At 44.9% G+C, this 19,189-nt stretch overlaps 1 protein-coding gene across 4 annotated transcripts in view; it reads right to left on the bottom strand.

The window, feature by feature from the left end:
- Window positions 1–19,189, bottom strand: part of CACNA2D4 (calcium voltage-gated channel auxiliary subunit alpha2delta 4) — a 140,424-nt gene that overhangs the window by 100,648 nt on the left and 20,587 nt on the right. For 3 of the 4 annotated variants that reach the window (XM_040596512.1, XM_040596514.1, XM_040596515.1), the window contains exons 8-15: window positions 18,544–18,694; window positions 16,887–16,961; window positions 15,611–15,700; window positions 7,290–7,403; window positions 6,127–6,205; window positions 3,942–4,075; window positions 2,202–2,219; window positions 850–927 (exon numbers count right to left, since the gene is read on the bottom strand). In XM_040596512.1, coding sequence (XP_040452446.1) covers window positions 850–927; window positions 2,202–2,219; window positions 3,942–4,075; window positions 6,127–6,205; window positions 7,290–7,403; window positions 15,611–15,700; window positions 16,887–16,961; window positions 18,544–18,694 — 739 coding nt within the window. The remainder of the gene's footprint in view (window positions 1–849; window positions 928–2,201; window positions 2,220–3,941; window positions 4,076–6,126; window positions 6,206–7,289; window positions 7,404–15,610; window positions 15,701–16,886; window positions 16,962–18,543; window positions 18,695–19,189) is intronic. The other variant, XM_040596513.1, reaches the window with a different exon arrangement.

The raw sequence follows: 19,189 nt of genomic DNA, 5'->3' as shown, positions 1-19,189 counted from the left end.
AAGCATGATGGAAAAATGACACACAGGGTCCCAGTGCAGCGCTGTGCTGATACAGGTTGAGGCTAGTCTCGGGTGGAGAGGGCAGACAATTGTTTTTAGGACCTGGATAGCAAGTTTATCCCTTGTACAGCAGTGGTAAGGCACTTTCCACCATTTTAAAAGGATGCTGAGAAACTAGAACTGGTATGCAAAACAGTGTCTAAAAGGTTTCAAAACTCAGAGGAAATGCCCTTATTTTATCAAAAAGTAGACAGATTTGACTTCATTGAAGTGTAGAAGATGCTTCCCAGGAAAAAATACCAAAAGGGTACAGGCTTTTTAATCTAGTAGAGAAAGCCATTACGACAAGAAGGTGAGGCCAGACAAATTGAAAGTGGAATTTAGACACCAGTTTTTAACAGAGAGTGGGAAACAACAATGGAGAGCTGAGGCTGGATGCCTTTCTTCAATGACACTTTTGCCAAACACAGGTTATTGGGCTCAGAAGGAACTGTCTATATGAAATGTAAAGGTCTGCAGTAAAATGCACAGACTAGACAAGGTAATGATCTCTTTCAGCCTGAAACTTTATGGGTCTGTGAATTAGGCTCAGTTTGAAAATGGAAGGGATAAAACAGGGAGAAGTGTCATATTTAAAGGGGTGTTTTGAAGAAATAGCATTCAGAGGAAATGACAGGCTATCATGTTGTCAGATAGATTATCAGCTGCCCATCCTGCCAGAGGTCCACCGCAGTCCCTAATGGCCGGCTGTTCTTTCAGAGATCCATTGGCTTTAAAAGCCCGCGAAGGGCTGCTGCATCCTTTCATCTGTGCTGGCTGGAAGGAAAGCGAAGCCTGTGTTGCACTCACCGTCTCGTTCTTTTTGCTGAAGACTGGCATAGCCACTGTTGTCATGAGCAACAGACTTTGAGCCTGAGATGCAAAGAGCTGCCACAGAACAATGAGCTGTGTGTTAGCAAATGCAATACCACAGATAACCCGAACGAGAGGCACTGGAATTCCCAAGGACCCCAGATGCTGATTACAATTAGCTGCCTCCATGCCTCCCACACCCCTCTAAAAACAAGATGGCAGCACTTTCCAATACTCTGTGTCCAAGAGGGTCATGAGATGGATGCTTGCTCGTGTGGGGTGATGAGGACGGGATGAAAGCCAGTGTAATGTGTTGAAGCAGGAAAAATTAAAGAGCTGTTTTAATGAGGAGACAGGTACCTGCAGAAGTGGTGGCACAACTTATAACCACCATGTATTGGGAGTGTAGACACGAGCCCTTATACAACAAGTGTAAAAACCATCAACACAAGGAGCACAAAATAGAGAAAAGCAACACAAATACAAGCAGAATCACTAACAAGGTATCTTCTATATTGCAAACACGTGAATACCACAAATGAAAAACACCACAGGCTAATATTTAAAATATGCACAAATACACACGAAGCCTGCTTATATATACTTGTTACTCAACCATCTAAGCTTAGGAAAAACAGAAACAAAATCATGATCCAAACAGATAAAACAAGGTGATCTATCTCTACAGAAGATACAGGACATGCATGTGTAATGGGGTAACAGATGCTCACAGTTCTGCAGAAGACAGATGCTCTAAAAACACATATGAAAGGAGGTAAAACAGGCAAGACATGCAAAGGAATCTCCCAAATATGCCTATCAAAAGGACCTGGTCCCTCAATGCCAATAGCATCCTCCTCCCATCTCTTATTTGGTCAAGTAAGTAGCAAGGCAAGAAATGACCTCCTGTCTCCATTACTATACATATTGGGAGCCATAAAGGAGCCAGTCAATAATCTATACAGTCACTTGATGAAGATTTGAGCCTGGCAGCTTGAATTACTGGTCTGGATGATTCTTTGTGGAAACTTGCCATTCACAGCAGCAATTGCACTACCACACAGCAAGTAAACTTCTGTGGTGCTTGCTGGACATATGGAAAAAGAGATCCAGTGAACTAAGCTACTGCACAACACAGGCACCCCTACCTACTCCAAACCAACAGCACAACACAGCTCTCCTGTACATCCAGCATTTCCTCTCTTCTTGCGAGTGTAAGAGGGCTCCTTCAGTGCTGCAGCCCCCACCCCCCTCCAGATGTACAGGCCAGCTGTGGCTGAGTGCTGGCACCAACACACCAACTTGCACATGGGAGACAGCACGCTCACAAAACACAGGGGTGCAGTTACCTCCTCAGACTGTGGCAGCTAGTGAGAGACATGGATGAACAGATGAATGAATATATGATTGGAGGAATGAATCAAAGATGGAGAGGCTGGGGTGGAGGAAGAGCATGGCCAGCCAAGCCAATAGACAAGAAAAGAGATGCAGCAAAAAAAGCATAGCAAACAAATCCCTGTGGCTGCCTTGGTGCCAGTGCCAGTATTGGTGTGCCTGCTAATAGAATAAACTTGCTGGGTAGTTAGCAGCATTTCTGGAGGTTTTGCTCAGCACACTCAAGTATCATGTCCCCAGCTTTCACTTGGCACAGCTCCTGCAGCAGAAGATATCTCCGCGTCACCCTCATAGAGCTAGTGTGCCACAGCTGCAGCCTCAATGGTCAGCCACAGCGCAGTGGCGTGGGATGGTCCCTTCCCATAAGAGCCTCCTGAGTATAACATCTATGCACCGTGACAGTGCAAGCCTGGCTGCCTCAGAGGTATTTCTTGGGGTCTGTGTGGTCTAGACTCTGAGCATAACATCAAGCACGGCCATGTGTGACCTGGACTTCCACATTTCCTGCTACAAAGCTAGGCTCAGTACCCCTGGTTTGACTTCAGCTCAGAGAGTTCAGGTTTCTCACCATGGTTCTTAAACTTAAAAACTGTGGGTTCTCCCCAAGGCCATGGCAGACATGCTAAAGCTGCTGCTGGCCACACCAGAGCCAATAACGTCAGTCCCACAGTGGGATTTTGTATGGAAACACTCTCAATATTTCTAAAAGATTTCCCACCTCAGATAGTATAAACAGTCCTGAGACCTCAGGTTTGTTTCCTGAAGAGGGTAATCTGACTTCTGGTCAGCTGTAGCTGTCACAGTTATGCAGACACTTCTCTGGGGTGAAGAGTCCAGCACATGAAAAAAAACTTTTATCTCCTTGAAAGCCCCAAAAGAACTAACTTTCCCTTTTGTCTTTTGGAGACGTAAAAAGAGTTGGAGATTGAGATTGAGGAATGTCTTCTATTTGGGGAGGTGCAGGGGAAGGTTCCTTCAGTGGTGGTCTACTACTTTGTCCTTCCCTTCACTCCTTTCAATTTCAAGGCTGCCTCGGCAACATGCCACCACAACAGCACCTGCCCATGGTCTGAATGCCTTCCCGTAGGGCAGACCTGAGACAAAGGGGGGGCACGGGGGTGCTGACTGTCTGGTCCTTTGTGATGTGTCCTTTACCCACATCCGTGGTGATGTTGGGCCTTGCTAGCTCAAGGAGCGAAACAGTGAGCCTGTTTCCCAAACTGGGATCTGTATCTTTGAGAGGCAAAGCGGTATGCATTTAGCTACTGGGCTGGAGGAAATAAATCTCTGTGACCTGTATCCTGAGCTGTAAATCATCTTTCCTGCGAATAATCCTTTAGAAGGTAACCTGCTTTCATAGAAGCACTACTTAAGTCATGCTGTGCCTGTGTGATTAGTCCTGGGCTCCTGGGTCACTGCAGGTTCAGTATTCAGACCTGAGTGTGCATACACGTCTCAACACCAGGAGTGAGCAGAGTCTTAGCAGAGCTAGAGACCAGTAATTTCTATCAACCAACTCCTGGGTTTACATAAATTTCAGGACTTCATTTAGATTCTGATACACATAAGATATTTAGAGGGGAAGCTGGAACAAGTTATATGCCTAACATACTAGCTGGGTGTCTAACACCTTTGCCAGTTTGGCCATAGGCCCTGCTGTTTGCTGACCGAAGACTTGTGCTGTAGGTTCTTACCGCACTGTCCATGTAGGCTTCGGTCCAAATAATGTCATGGTCATGGTTGATGACCATGGGACGGCTGAGCACATGCAGGTACTCCATCACGTTTTCCTGAACATCCGCCAGCGTTGAGATTTGAGTGTAGTAGCCTTCAGGGAAAAACAGAGATGTGAATCACTCTGCTAATGCATCTTCTGTATTTTTAAATGGCTGTCCGTGCAGAGCTAGAACACTGGATATCAAAGATTCTATCTACCCAGACAGTTTACCAGACCTTTACAAAAAGTGCCTTCACATGTTCTGTGGACACATGTTTCTGTGGAAATCTAGAGTTTCAAAGCACTGTCTCTGTTCTTCTCAAAATACCAGACCAGTGCTCAAGGTGAGAGTCTCGATATAACCAGAATCATGCTGAGCAGATATAAAATGTTGCTTTGGGTCTTAGGCAAAACCATCCACTAATCAGGCTGCTTTTGGTCCTAAAGGCCAAACATATGCAAGCAAAGTATTCCACTAGGCTACCCACTTAGCCTGCCCAATTTTATGTTAAGCCAAAACACGCAACTTCTCTTCCAAACTTTTTCCAGTGCTCTACTCTTCAGTTTGCCAAGCTTTACATCCAAGGATGAGGACTACTTCCATCTACCCATTGGAATCAGAATGTGAATGTGCAAGTTACGTATTTCCACAGATTTTCCCCTGCAGATGGACCCGTAACAGCCTAACACTACAACAAAGAGTAGAGAGGAAGAATGTTTTCAAGTTATCAAAAATTCCTCAAAATTAGCTGCTTAACTGGTTAGAAATGCTGACAGTATAATGACACAAGGATTCTTCTCCTGTTTCTCACTACATGGAACTGATTGGTTGTACTTGGTATAGGATGGAGTATGTGAGATAGATGGAAAACTTTTGTTATCGCTAGGAAGATGCTGCCATGTGAAAGGGCTCATGATCTGATAAGCTTTGTGATGTGAGAACAGATTTAGTGTGCTTGAAAACAAGGACTACAAGAGCTATACAACGTGTAGAAATAGAAGAACCAAAATCAGTGAGCCTTCTGCAGAGCTCAAGTCTGGTAAGTGAGAATTCAAGTGCAAAGAGCATATTTCTGTTCTCTGGTTATTCAAGAGAATCCATTCTCACATTTTGTGGCGAACCAACAGCACTGTGAATTCCTTGTCACTAATCTTATGGCTGAATATGCAGTCTGAAATCCAGGTTTTTGTTTCATCTAAGAAAAACTAAAAATATTATGTGTGATTCATAGTGCTAATAGATGACAGTTTGAGCCTTGAACGTCCCCAGCTCACTGACATTCTGCAGGCCAGCAACTCTTATCTTGTCAATTATTTTCAGTAGCAAATGCATCCATGCATTTCTTAGTCTGCTGGAGACACTGCTCAGACAGGAAAAGAGCCGATATACCCAGCCAGTCAGCCCCCAGCTCCAATCTTCCCTTCCTTTTCCTTTTTTAGCAGGATACTTGATGTAGCAAGCATTGCAGACTGCCTCCAGGCACACTGAGGCCAAGTCATGCCCAAACAGGTAAGACTTTTTTTTCCCCTTCTCTTCCTTTACCCTTGCAGACTCTGATAGGGCTAACTGGACATTTTGACTGGCCCCAAATGCATAGAGGTGACTCACCTACTCCGAATGGATTTTCCCGTTAATGCCATTTCCTGCCAGCTCAAGAGAGTATTGGTTTTGGGGTGAGTTTAACAAGCTATTCTGGGACCTCAGTGAAACCACTGATGCACAAACAATTTGGCCAAGACTTAAGGGTTAACCTGCAGACCTTGTGAAAAGTGCTGTAAAATCTTTAAAGAAGAGATGTTCATTTTACATCTCAGCCAAAAGATGTCAGGCTTTCTGACAGGGTTTTAGACAGGTTGTCAAAAGCCAGCAACTGGGACACAGTAAGCACAGGGACTTAGGTGGACTACAGCCAACATGAATCTCGGTCATAGTGTCCCTTGGCACTGTGACAGGAAAATGTGGTGGCTCAGCACGGAAGGCTTGTGTTAGTTGAACACAGGCACACTTCACGTGGACTAGCAGGATCTGCTTTTTCCTTAGGTTGCCTTCCAACTAAGGGCTAATGGGCCCCAGTTGCAGTGGGTAAGCCTTAGAGGGGTCCAGGGCCCCATGGTGGCAATCCATGTGTGATGGGGGTTGGGGACCCATTTCCATACAGCACCTTTGTTGTTACAGGCAATCCATTTCACGTTGGGGGCAAAAGTGACTTCCCGTCCAATGAGGTAAGTGAAAACCCGGACCTGGGAACAAGAGTGCAAAGATAGAAGAATTAGGCTGTAACGGTAACGTGCTACCAAATCCAAATGGCTGAGCTTTGGCATCCTGTTATACACTGATGTGAATGCCTGTCTGTGGGGCACAGCAATAGCTCTGCCTTCACACGGAGACAGGAGCCTCTTGCTCCATTTGTTTTGCATTTTGTGGGCTGGAACTTAATTTCCAATTACAATAAGCCCAGAAAGCCAAGTAGCACACAGGATCATCTGAATAACAAGGCAGAAGTGCAAATTCTGTTTGATTTTATGATAGCAGCTCTGCCAGGCACTCAGCAACCACATGCGGAGAGGTTTATAGCTCACAAGAATTCTTTACCCAGGGGAACAGCTGGCCGCATGAATCATTTAGAGAAAGCTTCACCATTTCTCTTGTGTTTGACCAACAACAAAAGAGCCAGTCCTGAAATAAACTGCTTTAACAGCCCCATGATCTGGTCTCTCAGTAGGCTCCTTCTCTCCCTTTGTGCATTGCTGCTAGCTGCGATGAGGAAAACAAATAAATCAGGAGGGTTTAGGATGAACTGTGGTTTATTCCCCTTTCACAGTCTGCTCTGCTAGTACAAGCCTGTAATCACAGACCTTGACGTAAATAGGGCTGGAAGGCACCTAGAAGGGTTGTCTGGGCCATTCCCCTGCCTGCCATAAGAACTAGTAATAGCCAAACCTTTTCCAAACAGGACCAACGATATACAGTCCTGGATGGGATTAAAATTCTTTGCAAAAGTTTTGGTGTGTAATACTTGGGTCAGTCTTCATCATCTTATCAGGAGACTGTTTTGATTGCCCACACCTTTAGAAAACCAAGTGTATGGGAAAAAAACACCTAACTGACCTGCAGATATCTGTCTGTGATCCTACTACCTCTAAAATCACTGCAGCAGGCTCCTGCCTGGCTACTTTTTTTTTGTGTTTACAGCCGGATGCGCATGGGTATTGAAGGATGCGAATGCTCAACTCTGCTAGACGTCCCTGCTCACGCTCTTCTATTCCCACCATAGCAGGATAGCACCTTTCCTCTCCCTTTCTATTTATCACTTCCCAGACAAACCTTCCGATCTGGCCAGTTGTATTTTTCAAACACAGCTTCGTAATCCTCCACTGCTCCGTCTGTGATCAGCATGATAGCTTGGTTACACAAGCCTCCTCGACCAGCGTCTCTGAACTACAATCAGAGAGAAAGAGCATTAGTTATCTCAGCGTAGGCTCTTTGTGTGTAGTTGTAGCGTATTTATTCATGTTGGGCCAGATACCGACTCCCTCTTGCAAACCTCACACTGTGCTCAGAAAGAGTTCTGCTTGCATAAGGACTGTGTTTGTATGCTGCGTATAATTTTTTTATTTATACAGCCCTGCTTAACACATGTAGACACAGCAGGCTTTACAGAAGTAAAATAGTAAGGAGAAAATCAGTGCTGTGGAGGAAGGGTGCGATTCCCTGCCGCCTCACCTTTTGCACAGTCGCATTTGTTTATGCAAAATGACTATAGATTGACCATAAACACTGCAATTCTGATTTGACAGCAATAGCTGTCACTTTTTATGGCAGAAAATGCGAGAGGAGGGGGAAATCAGAGTCATTATTTCAGGGTAAATCCATCAATCTGCCAAAAAATAGCAGGGAAAGGCAGGAGCACATGAAAAAAGAAGGCTACGGCCATCAGAGCTGAAAAAAGTTATGAATCTGTCAGATAGAAAGGCCATACATTGTGACGACAGATGACTGTCATTATTATCTGTGCACAAGTGATATTTAAGGTAGAGTGGAATTATGCTGGGACTCTAGTACAAGTGTTGATGTGCTCCCAAGGACACATGGAAAGGTGTTGAACAGGTATGTTCTAACATGCAAGCTAGACCCTGCCTGTTCAGCCAGTAAGACCAGTGTTTGAATGCTACTTATCTAGTGCTCCGGCATGCAGAGCCGTGTGCCTCTCATGCCCTCAGGTAAACCAGCTCTAGAGGACCAAGTGCATATTTATGCAGCACCAACGCAGGTGTGGAATTAGCAGTCACCAGAGAAGGTAACAGAGGACATCAAGGCACAAAAATAAGCAGCTGCTTTGCTGCAGCTCCTAGCTCAGTGTCAGCACGCACCTTCTCCCTGCACAGCATCTTACTGCTTCTGTGCCCTGAGCAAGGAAAAGTCTAATCAACAAAGGAGGATACAGAAAGTGATGCAGAGTGAAAAAATGTGGGAAGAGGAAGAAATGTCAACTTTGCACAAGAGTTTAATGAGAGCTGATGGCATGAGATGGAAAGCATATGGGAGACTAACTGAAGGGTGACTAAGGTTATATCAAACACAGAAGCAATTTTAAACTGGAGAGGCTAGTTATATCTTATAAATGTGGGAAAAGGTATCCAAGCGGCAAGACTGCATAAAATAAAAGCAAGCACTGGATGGGAGAACAAGAGCACGGAGTGTGAACTGGGACTTTTTAGATATTTTAGGGTTCAATTCACAAGTCCCTTCTGATTTGGTAATGCTATGTTAGGGCAGAAGGCAAATGTCTTTACCAACACGGCTGGTACTGTGGTTCCACTGCAAATTAACATCATGACCATCTATACCTGGAAGTCAACTCCAAGTCCAGACTTTCCCAGTCATTTCACCACTCCTACAATTACCTCTGTAAGTGTCCCTTGCTATGAAATTACCAGGTTCAGTGCTAGTATCACCATAATGTCTCCTTCCACCACCATTCACATTATCAGTCCTGCCTCTTTCAATGTTACTTTTAGTACCACTGAAGTACCTGCTACTGTATTGCAGTAACCATGGACTCAACAGCTCCTGAATGACCACACGTATGAACGAACCCATCTCTCCCAGTTTCATGATAATCCCATTACTTGTATCACTGACCAGAATCAGCACAGATGATCATGAGAGAGAAGGGTGGTGTAACAGCATCATTTCTAACTAGCTGTTCTCAGGCAAAACGTCCATGTGAATTCTTGAATCAGGATGAGGTGGTTGGGTGTGCTCATCCTCATTCATAGCAACAGAGCAGCACATTCAGGGGGAGACAGACTGTACTTCCGCTGCTGTGGTCATGCCACCCCAGCAGTGGGGATCTCCCATGTCTTTCTTTACAGAGTCCCCAAGGTCTGACATTTCCAGTGGTCCAAAAAGCTCCTACACCTTGTACCATGGAACAAAAAAAGAACACCAGTGCCAGCTACAGGGTAACTGGAGCTCCAGGAGGGGTCAGAGCACATGTGCCCCCTGTTCAGCAAGGAGATTCAGGGCAAAGGCTGAGGGTGCACAACAGGAACAAGCATGGGATGCTCTTAGGTGCAGACAAAAAGGGAAAAGCAGTTGACAGCAACATGGGATTCTGCTACAAACCATCAGGTAGGAAAAAAACCAAGGAGTCTCAAGTAAGATACTCCTAGGACAGAGATCAACTGCATGCAGATTAACAGAGAGAATGGCTAGTGTGAGTGTCCATGAGGGAGATAAAGGATTACGATAGGGTGGGGGGGTCTGTCAGAGTGAGGTTCGGATCACAGATATGTGAACCTGCTAGCTACAAAAGCAACTTATTCCAGCCTGTTGCAATCTACGTGTTTTGACTATTATTAAATTAACACTTAATTAAGATCACCCACCATTTCATCAAACTGTTAAGACATCTCTTCATGTAGCTTACTTCAGACCTCATAATACTGAGATACGGAGAAATTAGATGCTGTGCCAGAACCAGCAATCTCCTAATTACAAAAGTAGATGATATTTTCAACAGGGAAAATGCGATCATCAATGTCATAGAAATAGAGATTAAAAAGACAGATTTAGAAAACAAATGAACAAGAAGTAATCCCTGATTTTTAGGTCCTTTTGTGGCTGGCTGCAGCTGTAGCAAATGATCTGACAGCATTCACAGCAAGCTCTGAGCATAATTCCCTATTCTGAAGTCTTGGGAGCATGAAAGAAAGGGAGATGAGGAACAAGATGTCCACAGAACAGATGTCTGTAGAGATGCAAGCTAGAGCTGCAGTCAGTGAATGAGGCACAGAGCTACATATTTTGTATAACTTTGGTCACGTTGCCAGGAGTAACAGGCATGATCTAATTAATTCAGGGTCACAGTCTCTTGTACTTCCTTGTTTGCTCACTGCCATTTACTTTGCAGTTATAGCCTGGCAGAGATACTACTTGAAGCAATAGGAACCATCAGCGTAGCCCTGTGATGCGCAGACACGCTTGCCATTTATAACACATCTGGCCAGATGACTGAGCGGCTCCTCTCTGTCTCTTCCTGCCCCATTCTTATGCAGACCTGCCTCCAGAATTACTGAAAATTCATACTTAGTTGAAAGTGTGTCGGGGGTAGAAAATTAGTGGTAGAGAAGGAAACAGAAAGCCAGTGAAAAAGAAATGAGAGATGGCATTAAGCAGAAGGCATAAACTGGTAAACAGAAAATCCTGGGCCTTGCATATCCTGAACAATATGCTGCAGAATCCAGATCCATAAAAATGTGAGTGAAATCAAGAAAATATTTATAAAGGTTCAGAGAAGAAGCAAGAAAGGAACTAAAAAGAGTATGTTGCCAGATGATAAAAAACAGAGGGAAATGGTCAGACAGAGATGCTTTTATAGTCTCCATAATTCATCATCAAAAGGACAATATTGTAATGGCTGGGTACACTCTGAAGTGATAAGAAACAAAGAAAAGAATTCATGAATTACAGGCAGGGTCACAAAGTGGTACGGTTAAAGACAAAGTTAATTGAAAGCATTTGAATAATCTGTGCTCAGCAGGAAGGGAAAGAATTGCAGAAGGTGTTGCTGAACTACTTGCCTCATGGGCTGAGACCTGACTGGGACTGTATTGAGATCCCAAAGGATGAAGAGGGAATCAACAGAAAACATGCTACAAGAAGGGAGGAAAATAGATGAATAAGTTGTCCTTAAACTTCTAGCACATTGCTAGAAAAATTAGTAACACAGTCCTCTTACGAATGTGCAAATTAAATGCTTGCCTACACAGGTGGGGCATAAGAGACCACAAACTCCTTTGATTGCTCACATCAGCATACAGGTTCATTATTTTTATCACACCCGTTTGCTCAATTTACACAGAATTTTACATCTCACTGAAATCCAGTTTGTTACATGTTTCACCATTTTTTTTTCACCTATAACTATTTTGGAGTGGCCTATCCATAATTAGCCTCAAAATTTGTATGATTTCTGAGTTCAGCAGCAAGTCGAGGCACCATTAAACCAGCTTGGTGTTAAGAGGAGACATTGTTCCAAGGTGGCCTCAGAGAGCAGAGCATGGAATTTCTTTTCCTCCACAGAGAACACAGAAACATCAGCTTTCAAAATACCTGCTTTGAGCAGATGCTGAGAAAGGAGGACCCATAAGAGTCACAGATTTTGTACTATCTCATCTTTAAAGATTTGAGTATAACAAATACATGAATATATGTATGACTCTCTTAAGATTAGGGAGGGGGGGGTGTTTGCATAGGTATATATGAACACGTGTGTATTTGGCATGTCTATAAAAATATACAGAAAAAATCTTTACAATTGAAGTACGTAGGAACAGATAGTCAGAGGCTCAAATACTGAACAGGAGGCTGAATACTGACTGGAGAGGAATACCACAGAGGCAGGTCAGCTGAATAGGAATTAACAATGTGACAGTGTCTGAAGAAACGTAGCTGTTGGCTTATGTTGTGTTAAGAGGACTATGGTGTGTAAAACAAGGAAGGTAATTATTCTGCTCTGCTTGGCATTTGATAGCTCTCAGCTGCAGCACTTACACACTGATGGGAGGAGGATGGTGTTTCAGGGAAGGCAGGCAGCTTGGAAACAGCCGCGAGCAGAGCAGCAGCCAGAACAAAGGGGTATAAATCCTACAGGAAAAGGGTGAGAGGACCAAACATACCAAGCTTGTTGAAACAAAGAAGACAGCAGTGAGACAGACTAAAACTGATAAACAAGAAAAGAGCTCAAAAGATAGCACTTGACGCCTGAGAATTTTGAAGCACTTTATAAATGTATGCGGAAGACCATGGTTTCCCTGGGGCACATATTTTATTGAAACCACTTGGTGTGTAGCTAAATTGAAATAGAAAGTTTAAGTAGTTTATTGAGCATAGCAGAGAGGGGTAGGGGAGGCTCTGGCTAACTGTTCTCCTGAAGCTGTTCTGCAAATTGCATCATGGATTAAAATATGTCCTGTCTATCCCAGAACATAATGCAGGAAAACAAAGACGTGAGAGACCATGCTCTTCTTCAGCCCCTCTCTGCTACTCATACCTCATTGAGTAGGTCTCTGCTGGGCTATTAATTCTATGAGCAATTGGACTGAGGAAAATTACCAGGGAAATTTTGCAATCACTTTCATTACAGATATTATTACTGGCTGTCTATTGTAATCAGCAAAGCCTTTTCATCAGTGTGATGTAGCAATTTTCATTTTCTTGCGTATGCTCCTGTGAACAATAACAGGACAGTCTGTGAGGAACAGCCATGATTACAAGCTGTGAATGTGAATTTTGTCTAATGGGAAGGGGGTGGGCAATTCCACCAAAGTTCCCCCTTCTCCACCTGCATGACTGCAGCAGCAAGATTCTGTTTCAGGGTACGCTAATGCAAACCCTTTTCCTCCCCTGTTATTCATATAGATGTAAGAATCTCTAAGAAAAGATGTCAGAGAGTCTTTAAAGCACACAAGCACTTGGCAGGTGGCACCCTTTTGCCTTAAGCTATGGTACTTGCAGAGCCTGTGATCATCCAGCTGGTGATATCAAGGCACTCTTCAGATGAGCCCTTGCCAGGGAAGCTACAGTGTGGGGAAGGCTGCTGCAGGACAACAGGAGTGTTTCTACACTTGCATGCCTATGTATGTGCACCCTCTGGCACTGCTGCATGTGCACTGAGATACAACCTCTGTGTCTTCTGAATGTCACCAGGCAGACAGAAATCCTGGGATGATGCTGGAAAGTGACTTGCAGGAGGTCCTGCAGGCCTCCTGCCATATGCACAGCCATCTCACAGCTGGCTGCAAACAGGGCTCCCTGCTGATGGCTTCAGTGACCTTGGACTGAGGTCCCATTTTGCTAAAGAGGCAATCATGGTCCACGCTGCAGTGAATGGCATGCTGCGAGAAAGCTGCGACCAGCATTACTGGGAAAGGAAAGCTGGGTGGAAGAGATACAAAGCCCTGCTTCACATCTTTCTTTGACAACAAAGTTACTGTTTCTGAACTCCTGTTCCATGGACAACATTTTCCAAGATGCAAAGAATTGTGACACCAGCAGTCACTGAGACAACAGCCACCTTTCCTCACCTGCAGATGCTCAAAGGAAAGATGCTCAAATGCCTGAGTCAGTTGCCCTCTACCCAGACCTGAGGTGATAGTGAGAGGCATGAGGGAAGCAGCACTTTACCTTGCGAGTGACTAACATCAGGTTTTATCACCACTAGGTGCTGTACTGTCTAAGAGCAATGTCAGAGCTGTTTTGAGCTCATTAGCCAAGGGAGAATCAACAAGGATCAAGATAAGTGATGACTGCTTAACTGTTGACTGCATTTTTGATGCCAAATAGAGAGGAAAAATATTTTCTCTATCTGCCAAACAGTTTCTTCTGTATTACTGCAGTGGAGTTACGCTAGTCCACTGGGCTGCATGGACATCATTCTCTCTCTGGAGGTATTTTTCACCCGGCTATGTCAGTGAAGGACAGTTTTTTCTGTCTCAGCTGTTCCACCATATACCTTCTATTTCCAGTGGGAATGCCTGGCTCAGAGTGTGCAGGGTTTTATGAAGGTCCTGCCTCTTGGAGGCTTGCGGATTGCCTAGTCTAGTTGGTGAACCATGCCTGCCAGAAAGGAGAAGTGAGGTCTGCTCATTAGTGGAACCAGACCAGTTTTGGTGTCGGTGCCTGGCATGATCAGCTGTTATCTCAGCTGGGGCAAGCAGGCTTGCTTTAGGGTTTTGCTCCATTATTCTCCACTGAGACCTTCAAACCTGTGCCGACTGAGAGTCTGCAGTTGTACTGCATTGGGCTTCTTTAATCTCTTGTCTTGGTACATACCTAGTGCTACATCAGATATTAAGAAATCATTTTTCCCCAGTGGAAAAATTGTTCAAATATTCTGATTCATACAACGCAGGCCTATATAGGTTCTGGATCTTTGGTTTTAAAGATAAAGTTTATCTTATAATAAAGTGCAAGGATATATGCAGACAAATCTAGCAGGCATCTAGCCCATGTAATTGTTATAGGTTTATATCATTACTGCTTCCCTGGTTGTCTCAGTAACTATCTTCCTCCAAAGATGTTGAACCACTACTACTAGGAGTGTTGCCAATGTATTACTGCAATGCCAAGGCTATACCACACGCTCGTCAGGTTGCCATTAAAACTGTTACGCTTCTATTACAACTGATGAGTCAGCTCGGTTACCACCATCCCTGGGTTCAACTCTGATCATGCTTGCACTAGCTTTAATTAGGAACAGTATTATACCATAGCCAGCAAACTTAAACTTTCAGTTTGCAAAATAAGTAAGAGAGGAGAATCCTTCCCAGAGTGTCAATACCTCTAGCACACTACCTTTAACATCAAAGCCATCATTATGGCCATTAGCATCATACTGTGTACATGTTTTTATCATTACCAAAGGCACTGGCATCTTTAGGCCAACCCACTATAAACAATGCCATGAGGGGGTGGGAGTGTTCAGCTGGTTCTTGGTCCTTTTTTTGTTAACATTTCTTAAGAAACAGAGTTAAGTTGATGCTTACCTGTTTATTGAAGTCCCAACTGTTCACATAAGGCAATGAATCACTTATGCTTCTTACCACAGGACATGATCAGGCTGACTGATTAATTCTCCTGAACCTGTGATTTCTTCCCCAAGCACAGATACTCAGCAAAGTAACATTAAAATAAATCTGAAGCCTGAGAATAATTTTTCATGTCTTCATCAGCATCCACTTCCAAGGCTCACTAATAACATTACTTACGACCAGAATTGTTGCCCTCAGCTGATCCATTATATTTTACTGCCACCACCTATAGCCAAGGTGCCTGGGTGGTGCCCGGCTGTGGGGCTCATTAAGGAAACGCTCATGAGGCCACAGCTTTGTGGGCTCCTGGTCCCTGCTGGGCAGGGATTGGCAGTGCCAGGGCATCATGCACAAACTGACGACACCTCCCCAAAGCCAGGTCACCCCTGCACACTGCTCATTGCAAATCTGGGGCCTGTGAGACGAGCTCATACCACCTCCCCCCTGCAGCACCGCCACGGATGTGCTAAGTCATTAGATGTAGAAGGGAAAGCAGGGGTGGGCAGGGGCACTTGTGCTGGATGCAAGCATCAGCACCAGCTCTCTTACCTCCCTCAGGATTTTGAAGGACTCTGTCAAAGCCTTGTTCACTGTCCCCACTCCTTTTGCCTGCAGTTCATCCACCAGCTGCTTGAAGTGCTGGCAAGAATAGAGAGCAAAAGGCAGCAGTGAGTTGCAGGCAGGGTGCTCCCTTTGACCGGGGGAAGAAACGGTAACCTGGAAAAGTCTGTGCCATTGGGTTCCTGATCCTTCACCGCTGCTGGCAGGGCAGTGCAGCACCATGATGGATGGAGGTGGGAAAGTCAAACGGCCACTCCACTGGCAGTGCCATCATGTTGCGCCTCTGCCCTGTCATGGCAGGCTGCATTTCTCAGCCTGTGGGCTGGGAACCATTGGCAGTCCATGAAACATCATGCAAGGGACAAAACTCTTAGAGACCGGACTTTCCCTTATCCACACCTTCAGCAAAAAAAATATTCCTGTGCATGCAAGAGCCACAGAATCGGGGAAAAAAAATCTGAATGCCTGCCTACTACTTAAGATAGTGTAAAATAGTGTCCAAAAGGCTTGGGGATCCTTTGGGGAACACTGCAGGAGACACCACCATCTAGAGTCATACTCCATGACCCAGAGCTAAGCTGGGGAAGAAATCTGGTGAGAAATCTAGTTGTTGAAGACATGGAGGGATGTGCTACCTCTGTGGTATTAATGTAGAGAGAAAAAGGCAGGAAAAAAAAAACCCAAACAGTAGGAAGGTTAAAAATACAAGTCAGGGGAGGGCAGTGGAGCAGCTGGATGCAGGCTGACCACCTTGGGGCTGCTGAGCCCTCCTGGATCAGAGCAGCAAAATCCTTCCCCAGAGCAAGCCTGCTGGTGGCCCACCCTGGCAAAGGATCAGGCTGGGCTGAGGATGTATCCATCAGGAAAGGGCTGATTTTTCTCTTTTCTGAGGGCTGAGGATGTGGGGTTGCAGAGATGGAGAAACTTTGCCCCCTGCACACTGCCTTTCCACAGCAGTCTGGGCCAGGTCCACTCCTGCTCTGGCAGCTGTGGTGCCAAGTCTGTGTTGACACGGGGAAGCTGGTTGCTGCTGTTCAGCTAGCCAGCTGACCCCATGTTACCAGTGGCTTCGTGTAAGCAAAGGTTAACCATGGAGCCAGCGCACACCGCTGAACTGGTGCCTGTTTCTGAAACGCAAAGCCACGTGCTTCTGGGAGATTGTTGTTTCTTGTCCCTAGAGTTTCCTGTCACAGCATATTAACCTGATGTAGTTCTTGCATTAAGAGAGCTACCTGAATAACATTGATAGGAGCCTGGTACTCACCTCTCTGTTATCTCTGTCTGCTTGGACCAGGATGCCCTTAAAACAGGGTTCAATAAAATGTACATAATCATTATACTGCAAAGAGAAAACGAAAAGAAAGGGGTTGTAATGGGAGAAAATTCACAAAATGGGTTCCTGTGCTAGGTGAATGTTCAGAAAACAGTATGGAGCATTAAGCCATTTTATACATATTTCCCTTTAAGAATTGTTGTAGTGATCAGGGCAAATTCTAATTTTGATAAATCTCAAATTTGTTTAAATAACACATTAATTATGGTGTCTGGCTGAGTTCTATCTGGGCATATCTAAACATACAAAGCTCCTTTTTTTCACTCACACTGTAGAGAATTTCACACTGTATTAGCTTGTGCCCCTGCTTTGCTTCTAGTACTATTTGCACACATTTTTGACTTCCTGAGACTTTGGGAGTTCCCAGTCACCAGCTGAACCTTGAAAAGTGGTTTTGTAGCCCAGTGTCTGATGCCTCTGGAGGATGGCTGAATGATAACACATCAAGTTACCACACATCCACCGAACGGTGACAATTAGTCAGGTGTGTGCTTCTAGCCTGATACATATGTGAGGTAAAACAATCCCATGTAAACCTTTTCCTGCAAGTTTCGGAAGAGCATAATTCGTAAGAGCATGACTAAGAGGCCACTGATACTCAACTGATAACAGGAGTTTAGGTCAGGCTATAATGTGTCTGAGCCGGTAGGTTCCCGGTGTAAGTACAGTAAAGGAATATGCATTATATGTTCTTTCTGGGATTGTTTTTGAAGAACAGATGATATTTCAAACTCCTTAAATGACATCCCTTCCCTCTTCTGCTACACTGTTCACTATTACATCTATCCAGCTTTATAGAGACAGAGCTGTCACCACTGGAGTTTCTATCTTACTCAATAAGAAGCTATTAACAAAAAGCAGACTTCATATCTCAGTGACAGTGCCCCAGCAAACTCGTATAGAAAAAGGAGCCTGGGGAAAGGTATAGTGCTTGAAGTAGCTTTGAAAATTAGGAGGTGAGCAGCCACTTGCCTTTCACCTGGCACCAAAGTCCCCAGTCTTGGAATGGATCATGGAAAAGTTTTGCTTTCTGTGGTCAGTGGTGCTGGTTCTCTGTGGGTAACCAGCCCACCCGCATCCTGGCCAGGGCTTAAAATGGGAGAGTAACACTGAGGCAACCTGACCAAACTCCATGCAGACCTGTGCAGGTTGACTCTGAACCAAATTGCAGCCTTGCAGGGTGTTGGTGCACAAAAAGGCATATGGTGGTGATTTTCTGGCCTGGAAACATCATCCTGAGTGTTATATGGCTACCGGACGCAAACACAGTATTATGCTGTGCTATGCTAGGTGCATTTATTAGCTCAGGTGTCCCTACAGCACTTTGTTATCTGTTGCAGTCGCACTCCTAAGTGAGCAAAAAGATGTAGTTGACATTCTTCATAGTGGGGGTGAGATGACTTAGCAGCCACCCGACTCACCACACAAAGCTGACTTCCCAGGGCAATTGGTTTTAATCTCCCATCCAACGCAGGTGCTAAGTGTTGTAGGTACCACCACTGTAATGCCTGTAGTTTGCCAAGGGGACTGAAGAGTTGGTATGAGGCGCAAGGAAGACAACTCAACGCTGGAAATGGGACATACTTACTGCAATGATGTTGACAAAATCGTTTTCTCCCAGAGTATCTAAAATGGTGGTGATGGTGTGTTTGGCAATGGTCATCCGCAGGCCCTTCATGCTCCCACTGACGTCCACAATGATGACAATGTCCTTGGGAGAGGTGGCTGCTTGGATGTACCTTTATAGAAAAAAGAATACAAGGAAGCAGCGTGAGCATATGGGGAGGAGGAACACTGGCTGTGCTGCTGTCACGTAACGCTCGCTGCAGCATAACATGCACCACAAGCACAGCTATCCAGCAGGGTCAGGCTGGGCATTCGATGGGTCCCTTCCTACCAACCTGGCTCTCCTGCTGGCCCCAGCATTTCACTCCCCACATTGGCAAGTGCTGGGCCTGCTGCAGACATATGTCCAGATTCAGCTGAGAGTGACAATTGCTAAAGCCTCATTTAGCTGTGCTGAATAGTCTAACTAAATGCCTAGCATTTCTGGAGGCTGAACAGCTCCATCCCTCCAGTTGCAGAATTATAAGGAGGATGGGATGTAGGAAGGTTACACTGGTGGCAATTTCCGTGTGGCACATGTTAAATGCCATATGGAAAGCTGGGGCTGGCAGGTGGTAGGGCTTATTAACCTGCTATTGCCTTCGTTTATGTACCCCTCATCTCTTGCA

Source organism: Falco naumanni, chromosome 5 (assembly GCF_017639655.2).
Source record: "Falco naumanni isolate bFalNau1 chromosome 5, bFalNau1.pat, whole genome shotgun sequence".
In the NCBI taxonomy this organism is placed as follows: Eukaryota; Metazoa; Chordata; class Aves; order Falconiformes; family Falconidae; genus Falco; species Falco naumanni.
Note: the sequence above shows the minus strand (reverse complement) of the source record. Positions and strands in the feature narration are given on the sequence as shown.